Raw genomic sequence first — 13,514 nt, forward strand, 5'->3', positions numbered from 1 at the left:
TTGTTCTGTTGGGCAGTTGTGTCTGTAAAGATGAAAGCTGTATGAGTCGTTAACATTATATTTTCGTCTTGGTTTTTTGGGTGCGCGCGTTATATGAATGCACCAGAAGATATTGGGGTACTTGAGCAAACAGTTCTTGTAGGTAGTTGTTACACTTAAGCAAGAGAGGCCCTTGTATGTTTTGGTCACTGCTGCTATGATTATTGATAAATATCACTATGAGCCCGTTTGGATTAGCTTATAAGTTGCTTATAAGCTGTTTTTAGCTTTTTTGAGTGTTTTTGGCAAGTCAGCTTAAAGTCATTTTGTGCTTAAAATAAGCTCAAAAAAATAATTAGGCCCGTTTGACTTAGCTTATCTAAAGCAGTTTATAAGCTGAAAACAGCTTATAAGTCAAGAAAAATAAGTTGAGTCATAAGCTGCTTAAAATAAGCCCATCCAAACAGGCTCTATATCATTTTTGAGGTGTGAATTTTACAAGGACTTGAACAGAAATGCTACTCCATTTGCAACTCCAGCTAGTTCTATTTCCTGTTGTTAGAACATATATTATATTAGTCAAAAAGTGTTCAGCAAGAAAAAAATAACATTTTGGTTGAGTAGGAATGATTAGGTGAAATAAGGTATGGTTCTTCTTGATGATAAAAAAGGAATATCCCAATAGATCAAACAATCAAAGCTGTGCTTTACATGAGAAAAATATAATGTGAAATTGAAGCTTGGTGCTCTATCATCAGAAGTAGCATCTACGATGACAAATAATAAAGTGAAATTCATGATAAATTCCCAAGTGAAAGCTTCAAGATCTGAGACTGGATTTTTCTAAAGTATGTCATGTTGGTGATATAAGGGATAAGATATAGAAACACCTCTAAGCTATGATGAAATTGCTAACGACACGCTTAAATCATGCAGGAGTCATATAACCCCACGACCACCACCAAACTTATTTTTTTCGTATTATCCCCCCCCCCCCCCCCTCCCCCTATTTTTTTCGTATTATCCCCCCCCCCCCCCCCCTCCCCCTTAAACTTATTTCACTAATTACCTAGTAAAGAAAAAAAAAAAGTAAAAAGGCAGCATGTGCAAGCACATTCTTATTCTAAACTAAAAAAGGGATCTTAATTTTTTTTTTTCATTTAATTCTTTCAAACCTGAGTGACTAGACCCTTATCAAGTGATTCAGAAAAGGAAAAAAAAATTAAAAGAAGAGATGAAGATCGTAACAGTGAAAGAAGAAGGATGAAGGGCTTGATAGAGGATGAGGGTCCGGTTGTTTGAACTTGAAAGAATCAAATGAAAAAAAAAAAGGTTAAGACCCCTATTTTAAGTTCAGAATAAGAGCGTGTTTGCACATGTTACGTTTTTTTTCTTCTTATTTTCTTGACTAGTTAATTGTGAAGGGGGTAAATAATATGAAAAAATAAGTTCAAAGGGGTAAATAATACGAAAAGATAAGTTCAGAGGTCATAGGAACTCCGCATAGTTTAGAAGTATAGTTGACAATTTCACCATAGTTTTAGAGATGTTTTTATGCTTTATCCCATGATACGACAATACTTTTTAAGTTAAGGCTCGAAGAAATAAATATGCAAAGTGAATTTCTATCCTTATTTTGTAGATTGTGTTTACTTTAAAAAATTTTAATGTATTGACATTAAATCACTATCTATGTATTTTCAGCTTGGACTCTAGAATGCTTTTTGTTATTTTAGGTGATTTCAGCATATTTCTGTAATAATTATTTACAGCCTGTTCTATTGGACTATTTTTTTCTTCACAAAGATGGAAATAAAATGGATATATGAGCTCTACTAAACTTTTTATTTATTTATTATGATAGCTGTATAAAAGGTTAAGACATTAATTTATTTTTTTGGTCCACCATCAAACTTCATACGAATTGCATGATAATGCGACTTCATAGAGTTTTACAAAGTTATCCACACAACAGGCAAATTGAATGCAAACATTTGCGAAAATAAAGTCACTCCAGTCTCTATGGAAATAAAACTAAGATCTATTGATTTGATACCTTAGACATGCTACTTTTGCGAGGACTAATTGGTGAACAATTAATTGTTAGTAAAGAGTTGTTAGTACTCGTTCCAAGAAAAATCCGTTTAACAATTACGCAAGATTCAACTCTAATAAAATAGTAAGAAAAGTACAGGGACTATTAATGATCATAAAACTTTTGTAAAGTTTAGCATAACACTTAGTGGATTTATAAGATAAGATAATTAATATCCCGACTTTTTATTTTTTTCGAATGTTCAATAGTCAAAGCTTAAATAACTCTACAGGGATGTCTTTTATAATAATGCATAGGTGGGATATGATTAAGAAAAGTTGTCAGCTAAGGACCTTGGGAAAAAAAGCGCAATTCTTTTGGGACACAAAATCCATGATTAGCATTTAGCTGGACTAAAATATACACAGGTAGAAACTTTTGGTTTGGAGCTATTGTAGAAGTCAACTACTATCATTCTAACATGAGTATTATGAAATAAACAATATTTATGAGAAGATAAAAAAATGGAAAGAAACTTATAGTCGGCTCTAATGCGGGTAAGGGACACTAGTGAAAATACAAAAAAAAACTTTATGTCCACCCCCCACTCCACACCTTTTCTTTATCTAGTTTAATGTCATAATTGTATTAGTCAAAATGCTGATTCGGCACGTGAACGATTAAGGAAATAAGGCGTGGCAGATCGAGTCTGGTCAGAACCAACTCGACGAAGGTTGGTTCCGGTGCAAGTTCAAGAATGTGCCCAAGTAACGACATCTGGGCATGTTCCTAGATTATGCTGAGCCCGGTACACCAGAGACTATTTGCTTTGCCCTTGTGTAAAGTGGCTGGTGGGTCGTCAATGACCGAATATGATAAGTTTCACCAGAGAACGGATCCCGAGAAATCTGGAATTACTTTAGCGATTACACGCCCACGTATATCATAACTTCAACGTGTAGATAATGATCATTATGAGGGGCTGAATACATGCATGACGTTACTTAGGGTTAGACTATAAATAGAATCTTCTCCCTCACTTGTAACTCATATGATTTCATCATAAAAACCGTATAATATCTCAGCTTGTAGCAAGCACAAAAGCTCTTACTTTCCGGGCGACGCTACCTGACAATTTCGCCGGAGACAATTCGATAAGATCTTTCCTACTCTTTATTCTACTAGTTTATGATTTATCTTTATCTATATGTCTTTTGTTATTTTAAGCAAAGTTCTTAGAATCAAGAACTTAATATTTGAACATTATAATCTCCATGTCCTTGGCCTCCAAATACAAATTCAATTGTTATTTTGAGTCACTGATTTAGGAATAAACAACAGTCCAAACTCATGGTAAATATTGTTCATTTGGCCCAACAAAACTTCTACATTTGTCTCTTGAATATGCTAATATTGAACGTGTCTACCATATGAATTTGTGTTCTATCTTAATTAACGTTTTACTTTTCTCTTTGCCGAAGGTATGTACATATCTTCTTTTTTAGAAGCTAACCAATTTTTGAAACAACAAGGTCTTTTTGCCATACTATTTTGGCCATAATGACCCAATGAGAAAAATTCATATGTCTATTTAGGTCAAATTTAATAATTTATGCTTACTTAATGTCATTTCTATCTTTTCTTTTCAAAGTTTATCTTAATTTAAAACTGTGCAATAGAGGTTATGGTAATTTTTATATAAGTGTGATCAAATTTGAATCAATTTGGCGTGGCAATTTAGCAACTCTCAATTTGAAAGTCTATTAATCCTTCACCTTAGCCTTTCCTAATCATCCGGCACTCTGTCAGGGACTTCACATTAAGATACCACATAGAGTTTATTACTTTCCTCTTGCAAAGTTTTTTGTGCTAACTAGACATTGTGGACTACTCGTGAGGCCACTAAAATTAGCACTTGTACATTACAATTTGAATTGTGATCATTGGTCATCACTCATTTAGCGAAATATGATTGAAATTTACTGTTAGTTGTTATGTTTAGTTTTTTTTTTAAGTCAATTTGATTAATTTTAGAAGCTAAATTGAAATAGATCGACGCAATATTTTATAATTGAAATTTAAATATTAAAAAACTATATGAAAAGTACTACACGTTGCAATTTTTCTCATGTCAATTTGATGAAAATAATTAAAATAGTCAAAGTTCACATAATTTGACTCTCGAGAATTGAAACAACTATATTAAAAGTAGCAGATGGTCAAAACTTTGTTCCTATTATAAAATGCAGAACTTTGATCTCAAGAATTGTCAAGATTTTATAGAATCTGCAATGAATGCTTCAAAGAGAAATGCTATATATTTAAAGTCGTACGTATAATAGAAGATTTGTGGTCATATATAAAACCGTAACGCAAGCGACAAACCTTATTGACATGTTCAAACAGGGAAGTCAACATTTTATTTATTAATCTTTCAATTTTGCCCACACTTGTCTCTCCCTAAAACAGCCAAAAATATTGTCATGAAGACGGTTATGAAAAAAAAAAGAAGAAAAAGATTCAATAATTCTTTCCTATTAACGTAAAAACAGGGGGAAAAGAGAAGTTTTTTTTTGTTGTTAGCTTGTGACAGTTGTGAGTGTGAAGCTAAGGTGAGGGGTTTGAGTGTTAGCTGGCTTTCTTGTTGTTTACTGTCATTCTTTAGCCAAATTGGTTCGGCAAAACACATAAGAAGAAAAGGGCAAATTCTTGGTGATGCAAGAAATTTAACTCATCATTTGTTTGTGTTTAAAATTGGTAAGTTTGACTGAATTCTTGATAGACCCAAGTGTATGTTTTTGCGCCCCCCCCCCCCCCCCCCCCCCCTTTCTTGGTGTGATTTTCATGAGGTTTGTGTTGTTTCTTGAGTGGGTTTTGCCTGAGAGTTTGATCAGTGTGTTGAAATTTTTGGTTGATGCTTAGAAATTCTCAAGACCTGATTTTTACTTTGGTGGCAGGTTATTTAAGATGGTTAAATTGGCCTGTTTTGGTGGCCAGGTAATATTGTTCTTTAGTTTAATTTTGATTTTTTATGTTTTCTGTTGATATTTTAGTATGGTGTCTTTATGAGTTTATTTACACTAATAAAAACAAGAACTGAGCTTTGGGTGTGATTGAGGTCCTGCAGAACTCAGAAGTAACACTTAGTTGATGTTGCAAATGAATTAAGAGTTATTACCTTATAAGTAGTCTTTTCCTCTATGAATGCAACCATTGTAATAGACAACTCAGGTAACGTTAGCCCTCGTTACGTTTACTTACGATATCTAGTTACTGGATTTTCTAAGTGCAATCACTAAAGTTTCGCATAAGGTTCTTGTTAAAAAAAAAAAAAAAAAAGGATAGCATAAATAACTTGCATGCCACGGAACTTCTGATGGAAAGTTGAACTGGAAGTATGCCGCTCAACTATATATAAATGATGTGTGAATTAGCTGACGCACCCTTGCTTAATTGGGATCAACTGGAGTTTAAATATTTTTTGGATTGAATTTGCTCCACTTAGACGTTGATTATTTCATGTCTCGTCTTGTCTAGGTTATATTTCTGTTCTTCGTCTTCAATCTTCATTATTTTCAACACCGTTGTGGATTTACTTCTTTTAACTTCTCTTTTTCTGTTTTCTTTTACTTACTCAGTGTGTAGGTGGAGAATCTTCTTCAAGCTCTGGTAGAGGAAAAAGCCACGAGGGTAATATAAAGTATGGTTTCAGCCTAGTGAAGGGGAAGGCTGATCATCCGATGGAAGATTACCATGTTGCAAAATTTGTACAGATAGAAGAACACGAGCTTGGCTTATTTGCAATTTATGATGGTCATTTGGGGGATGATGTTCCTTCTTATCTGCAAAAACATCTGTTTGCCAAAATCTTAGAGGAGGTAGGTTTTCTTTGCATCCTGAATTTCAGATTGCTGCTTTAAAACATATAATGCAGCGGAAAATTTTGAGCGGTTGGCATCTCATTTACGAGTTTGTTTTTTACTAGGAGGAGTTTTGGGTAGATCCACGCCAAGCAATCACAAAAGCCTATGAAAAAATTGACCAGACAATACTTTCAAATAGTTCTAATTTGGGCCGAGGTGGGTCCACTGCTGTCACTGCTATACTGATAAATGGCCTAAGATTGTGGGTAGCTAATGTGGGAGATTCACGAGCTGTTCTTTCTCGGGGTGGTCAAGCTATTCAGATGACAATAGATCACGAACCAAATACAGAACGAGGCAGCATTGAGGACCGAGGAGGTTTTGTCTCAAATATGCCAGGTGCTTTCCTGAATTCTGGGCAATGTAGTCAGTTATTGAAAAATGTCTGTCTGAGATAAAGTTTGGTGTGATTGACATTCCCAATAATTAACATGTAAAACTCATTGGTTTATTGTTTTATGGCAGGAAAGGTTTATTGTTTTGTCTGTTATAAATGTGTTTCCAGGTGTGAGAAGACTTGTATCGTCCAATAAAGCTGTTATATTTATTTTGATCGTGCAAAAGATACTAATGGATGCACTCATGTAACATAGTCTACACCGCCACATCTATCTTTTGTGCTTGTTGAATCACTTGCAGTTTTTGTTTTTATTTCTGAATGCTACATCAAAATAATATATCACCCTTTTGCATTTTTAATTCCTTTAATTTGGAGCCTTGTGGGAATGGAAATTTTAGTCCCTAAGGGTTTCGTATAAAGGCGATGAGCAAAATTGTTCCCTTTTCGTTGGATGTGCGCTTCTTTCTTCTCTTAGCTACCTTGATGTCCCATCTCTGTCCCTCTCTTTAAGATTGTAGTGGTCGGTTTACGCTAAAAGTGTCATGAAATATGATCACAATTTGCCGTCTGAAAAGGAAATAAATTCCCATTGTTGAGAAACTGTTGCTAGGAAATAAATTCCTAAATTCCTGTTTGTTCCTATATGTTTTTGTAAATACTGAGAATTAATCGTCCACCAAAAATATTCCTTATCAATAGATAAATTCAGCAGCAAAACGAGATTAGGAAATTTCCCTCTTTTTAGATACTTCATTCAAACTCTATTTCCTCCTATAGCACTGCATAGCTGGTCATACTTAGGTGGGAGGATAGCTAGGTCATGCTCCATATATAAGTCAAACTGTGCAAAAGAATTTGATGGGGTTAACTCTTGAATATGATGTCGAACCATCATATTTCCTCCTTTGTTTGTCTTTAGCTTCCATCGTGCCAATTGGTTTTCAGTAGTCGTACCAATAATCATATTATGATAGCATCCTTGGGAATGCTGGCTTTCTCTTCTTTTAAATAAGAGTGTATCGGAGTCAAAATTTTGTTACTTACATGTACTCAATCCATCCTTAAATGACTGACACTCTTTGAAACTTGAGGGTCAAATTGTCCAGATCTTGCGTTTGCTGGACATCAGTTCACTTGGCATAAAATAGTTCCACATTTGTAAACCATAGAGAAAGTATCAAAATCTGGAGTTCTAAAAATTATCTTAAAATGTAAAGAAGATCAGTCTAAGAAAAAAGTTGTGCAACTCCCAGATAGTAATCGTGTCACATAAAATTGGATTGGAGGAGTGTTTGACCTGCTCATCAATACTCAGTCCTTTCCTTTTTTTATTTTTTCCTGGGTCATTTCTTGTTTCTCTCCGTAGTTTGCTGGATTTGAGATTTGCCTCTAGTTCAATGCTAGAAAGTTATATAATCAGAGTGGTAGTAATTTTATACTTTTTGTGCTATACTCTCTGTTGTCTTCATCCTTAAGAAGAAAGGGAGGGATACTGATGACTTCATTTGATCAATGATGAGATTGAGAATGGTAGTTTGAATAGGTTACTTAATTATAAATATGCTCAGATAATCACTAATTTTCCAAATAATGTTCAGGAGAGGTTTTTTCTGAACCAAAATGTTATTTACTCTGAGATTTTGTCTGCGGAAGACTCTATATTTAAGCAAGAGTTGCATGAACTGGAAATGGAAAAAAACAATAAGTTAGTCGACTAAATATGGAGTGGAGATAGCATGAAATTAAACCTACCACAAGTTACTTAATTGCTCATGCTTCCAATCTATAGCTGCCTGAGGTAGATTTGTACTTCTGCGTTTTATTACTTCAATCTATAGCTGTTTGGTATATTTATTTCCGTTTCCTCTCAACTTTCTTTTATGAGAGCATAATTTCTTTATTGTGGCATTAGAGAATGTACTTATATATACAAAAAAAAAAAAAAAAAAAAAAAGAAAAGGAAGTAATGATACACTTCTATAAACAAAAGCGTTAGATACATCTTTCTACAAGTTTTATGATATCAAGTCCATTCATATAAAGCTAATATCAACTGACATCATACAATTATCTTTGATGATTTACATCATTTCAAACTCGAATGAAATGTCGGTATCCAATTAAATTACAGACAATGGAAAGTATGATCTCGTAAAAGTCGAGAGAATTCATGAAGTTAGTCGTGTCTAGATTTGCAACATCTCTATGTTCATCATTGAATTGAACTAGTAGAATACTGGAAAATATATCATAATATTCCTCGGGATGTATTTTGTATTTTGTGGTAAAATATTTACTTACCTTGTCAGGAGTACATAATAATTGTTTACCACATTTTATGTAACCTAAGACTCCTATATAAGGAGCTCTTCTTATAGATTGTAACATGACCAATTCCAAAAAAGAGTTCTCTTCTTTTCTTTTGACTCTCGACAGGATATAATATTAGTTTAAGCGGATTGACCGCGTAGGTTACCCCACATAGGTAGCGGTATAGAAATACATGTCCTACCGAGACAGAATTTGGAACTTGCTATCCTCTTGCCTAGCAAGCAAAGATTTACCTCCGTGGAAAGGATGATTCATTCGGATCGACATGAGAGTCCAACTACATTGCCAGAATCCATGTTGTATATTTGAAAGAGGCTGACCTCCTTGCTTCCCTCATGGTACAGTCCTCTTCCCGCCGAGCCCCCTTTCTCCTCGGTCCACAGAGACAAAATGTAGGACTGGTGCCACATAGGTAGCGGTGGATCTGTCTTTATTTGTACAGTTGTAGTACCCCTGGACTTACTCTTTTTTGTTGTCTCTCATACGATGTCTCTTCAAACTCTGACAAATCTTCATCAGATTAGTGAAATCCTTTCATCCTTCGCTGAATGGTTGATTCAAGCTCTTGTGGTTTGAAAGCATGCAGATGAACACTTACTCGGTTTGATAGCTCTATCATTATGGGCTTCCCATCTTAGCTAAAAAACCTAAGGATTTGGAAAACCCTTTCTAATGACTTTCCTCGTACGTGCAATCTGTTATGTAATTGTCGAAGTTCCGCATCAGCATTAAAAATTTAAAATTGTACGAACTATAATTTTCAAACCCTTAGATTACAATATAGAATCTGCCTTCCAAGCATTCAAAATCTTCCCTGAAAATTTGCATTTTTCTTTTAAATTATTAGCTATCAAATTTCCATAAATTTGAAGTAAGTTCCGAGGAAGTGCGTCATTCCTCTTTTTGTTTTTTTCTTCGTAAACATTTTTCAGTTAAGATATTCTTTATGTTTTGTCCCCTTGTATCTTGGCTCTGCTATTAATGTTTGCTAAGTACCGCTAGTGTGTTAAGTTGCGCATGCTTGTTTGACCTTGATAGTCAATCTTAAATGTCTTAGAAATCAGATTTACCAAAATAATACCTTTTTTAATCTGCAGATATGCTCCTGATAGGATATCTTTCTGAGTTAATATTATTCTTTACTTGTTTAGGTGCTCGGAAATTAGGTCATATAGGACTTTGTAATAAGACATAAGACTTTATGAAAACCGAAGTCCCTTTAATAAGCTGTAGACACAGTGATGGAGCCAATTCTTTTAACCATGGGGATCCAAAATATAAAGGAGTAACCACACGAAGAATTCAAGAAGATTCAACATATATTTTATGCATTAAAAAGTTACCTATCCAAACAATGTAATTTTCCAGCGAAGAGGCGTCAATTCACACCCTTTGAACATGGTGGCTCCGCCACTGTGACTAGACCTACTTAAAACTCTGGATGTGTTCATAGGTCTGATGTACTTTAATTCCAGTCTGTATAAATTTTGAAGTAAGTCCCGTGGAAGTGCATCGTTCCTCTTTTTGTTTTTTTCTTCGTAAACATTTTTCAGTTAAGATATTCTTTATGTTTTGTCCCCTTGTATCTTGGCTCTGCTATTAATGTTTGCTAAGTACCGCTAGTGTGTTAAGTTGCGCATGCTTGTTTGACCTTGATAGTCAATCTTAAATGTCTTAGAAATCAGATTTACCAAAATAATACCTTTTTTAATCTGCAGATATGCTCCTGATAGGATATCTTTCTGAGTTAATATTATTCTTTACTTGTTTAGGTGCTCGGAAATTAGGTCATATAGGACTTTGTAATAAGACATAAGACTTTATGAAAACCGAAGTCCCTTTAATAAGCTGTAGACACAGTGATGGAGCCAATTCTTTTAACCATGGGGATCCAAAATATAAAGGAGTACCACACGAATAATTCAAGAAGATTCAAATATAGTATATGTAGATTAAAAGTTACCTATCCAAACAGTGTAATTTTCCAGCGAGAGGCGTCAATTCACACCCTTTGAACAAGGTGGCTCCGCCAGTGTGACTAGACCTACTTAAAACTCTGGATGTGTTCATAGGTCTGATTTACTTTAATTCCTGTCTGTAACTTTATCAAAATTAGTAGAACTTTTAACTGAGATCTTAGGAAAACTTTGCGTTCATCGTCTTAAAATCCATATGGCCCTATCAATGGGAGGACATGTTTCATCAACTCCCCATTAACTTGATCACTAATACTTTAATCTGTCTCTAAGTCCTTATGCTTAAATTTTCTCTAAGTCCTTATGCTTAAATTTTCACTGGTACTGTTGATTGTTGTCTGTGGATTTCTAATCAGTTGCAAGTAAAAGGATTCAGGTACCTATAGATACTCTTGTCCTATTTGCTTCTGAAAAAGGGAAGAATATAATAATACAATAGCATCATATTGTCCTCTTAATTGTCTCTGTGTTTTCTCCTCTTCTCCTTTCTCGTTTCTTGTCTCGTCAAGCGTTGTCAATAACTTCTATAGTGAGTTAACAGAGGGGATTTTCACTTCAGTAATCAGCCAGTAGGTGTATACGTAACCCTGCTTCTGCTTTCTGGACTAAAGTATTGTTGCTTGAGCCCATATGTATTTGCCAGACTATTCTTGCATCCTTTTGTCATCTTTCTTGCAAGTAGCTAAAATTGACTCTCTGCACTCTTTAGTGCAGGAACAGTTTTTTTTTTTTTTTTTTTTTTTAATACTCCTCAAATTAACACACTTCAAATGCACCATTTATCATCGGGAGAAACTTATTGCTAAAATCTGCACTATGCTTGTGACCTATTTGGGACTCAGGTGTAGTTGTTGCTGTCGTTTGCTTGTGACTTTTTTTGCTTTAGTTGCTTGCCTTAGTAGATTTGTGTTGGTTGCCCTATGTTTCTGAACTATTTGCTTACACTGCTTGCATTAGTAGCTTCACGTGCACCCATTTCACATTATGTTTAGTTATTATTAGTAGTAGCAGTAGGTGGTGGTTGTTTTCGGTATAATGGTGCCCAAAGGGCCTGCGAGTGATGCTCTATGTATCTTGATGTAATATCAATAGGTTGGAGGTTCCATTGCCCAATTTTCTTCAGGAAAAAGTTTGAGGTATTTTTATTGATGACTTTCCTGCATTTTTGTCAGGGGATGTTGCAAGGGTGAACGGGCAGCTAGCTGTTTCTCGTGCTTTCGGGGATAAGAGTCTTAAATCACATTTGCGATCAGATCCAGACATTCTCGATATCTACGTTGATGTCAATTGTGACATTCTTGTCCTTGCAAGTGATGGCCTCTGGAAGGTATGCGTGTTTTCCTTAGTTTTCTGTTTCCAGAGCTGTGATCAAGAGTTCCATCATTTGATTTATTAATTCAGGTGATGTCTAATCAAGAGGCAGTCGATATAGCTAGAAGAATTAAAGATCCCCAGAAAGCAGCCAAGCAATTAATAGCTGAAGCGTTGAAGAGAGACAGCAAAGATGATATATCTTGTGTCGTCGTCAGATTTAGGTGATTTACTTCTCCTACCATATTTTCATAGTTTCAGAGATAAGTGATTTGCATGCAGTATAACCTAGAAACATACCAGGGTATCGAATTTGACCGCTTGAGCGAAGCTTGCGAGAAGGCTGGTGGAATCAAATGACGTTAATCAGGTCACTTAGTTCATTTGAACATTCGGAGTGGACATATTTACATCATCTGGTATATTTGTCGAAGTTAGGAGTATATAGAGATGCCTGCAGGACATGTGAAGCTCGATATTTTTTACTTCATTAGAGGTCTTATTGGTCTCTGGTCTTGTACATATGGTGTTGTTTCTAAACAACTAAAGAGGTTTAAATCTCCATTTACAAGTGGAGAGTGTCTGTAATTAGCTTTGGTATTTTCATTGGTGTAATTAGATGCCTAAACGATGAACACTCATGTGGTACCAATGATCTTTGTTTATTTTTCTTTCTGTTTCCTGGAAATAGAACAAGAGCAATTTCTGTGCTCACTTCTCCACAGGGAAGAATAAAAAATGATTCATTTATGCTTTGGTATTAGTCACAGCTCATATTCATACATTAATAGTAGTTTTGTCCCTTCCTCATTACATCTTGTTTAGTATTGTAATTATTGTTACTTTTCCATGAAGAGAAAATTTTGACTGAAATTCACAGATTGCCATGTCAACCCTGCAACTGAAAAATCATCATTGTCATGAAGTTTCAAGTTCTACATGTGAGGCTCTGGGATATTGAGTGTTAGTTCTACCAATTACGTTGTAATGTTTTGAGTTTTTTTTAGTCCAAAATTGGATAGTGTTTCTCATAAATCCTTTTGCAATATTCAAGAAATGCCTCTTGCTAATAACGAAAACACATCATCTTTATGGGCAAGTTTTTATGCTCTACTGTGGAAGCCATTGAAGTGTTGTTAGAGATTCTCAAAAAGTTTTGAGCGTTGGATTATTTATCTACTAGTGTACCTTTTAAATGCATTGAAAGATGATTTTTGTATAAATTAGAACCACACAATTAGTACTATAAGTCTTAATATTTTTAATCAAAATAGTTTACTATTAATTCTGAAATCTAATTTATGCAAAATAAGTGCTAAAAATCAGGGAGAATATATTTTGACACAACTGGTTATTAAAATGAGTAAAATTTCCTCACTTCATAGATGGGGTAAAACACAAAAGAATATGGCTATTTTTAGTTTACTGTTAATATTGGGCTGCTAGATTAGTTAATCTTCAAAAAGGTTTGCAATACTTTCTGAAAACAAATGAGAATTAGTTACTAAGTTAATAATATTTTTGGTATCTTATTTATTGGTAAATTCTTATTTGTAATTTGCAGTTTTGATCCATTTCAGAATTATTTACCGTTACACCATTTTTTTACTCATGTTATC

The 13,514-nt window shown here is 34.5% G+C and overlaps 1 protein-coding gene across 2 annotated transcripts; it reads left to right on the forward strand.

The window, feature by feature from the left end:
• The first annotated feature begins 4,201 nt into the window (after positions 1 to 4,201).
• Positions 4,202 to 12,256, forward strand: LOC132627517 (probable protein phosphatase 2C 9). Of its 2 annotated transcripts, XM_060342901.1 has the most exons (7): positions 4,207 to 4,771; positions 4,972 to 5,011; positions 5,653 to 5,892; positions 6,000 to 6,276; positions 11,757 to 11,911; positions 11,986 to 12,119; positions 12,199 to 12,256. In XM_060342901.1, the coding sequence occupies exons 2-7, from the start codon at positions 4,982 to 4,984 to the stop codon at positions 12,218 to 12,220; spliced, it is 858 nt and encodes a 285-aa protein (XP_060198884.1). In that variant the 5' UTR covers positions 4,207 to 4,771; positions 4,972 to 4,981; the 3' UTR covers positions 12,221 to 12,256. The 2 variants fall into 2 exon arrangements, with proteins under 2 accessions (XP_060198885.1, XP_060198884.1); XM_060342902.1 differs by lacking the exons at positions 4,972 to 5,011; positions 12,199 to 12,256 and having other exon boundaries at positions 4,202 to 4,771; positions 11,986 to 12,123.
• The last annotated feature ends 1,258 nt before the right edge of the window (positions 12,257 to 13,514 follow it).

Source organism: Lycium barbarum, chromosome 2 (genome assembly GCF_019175385.1).
Source record: "Lycium barbarum isolate Lr01 chromosome 2, ASM1917538v2, whole genome shotgun sequence".
NCBI classification, from domain to species: Eukaryota; Viridiplantae; Streptophyta; class Magnoliopsida; order Solanales; family Solanaceae; genus Lycium; species Lycium barbarum.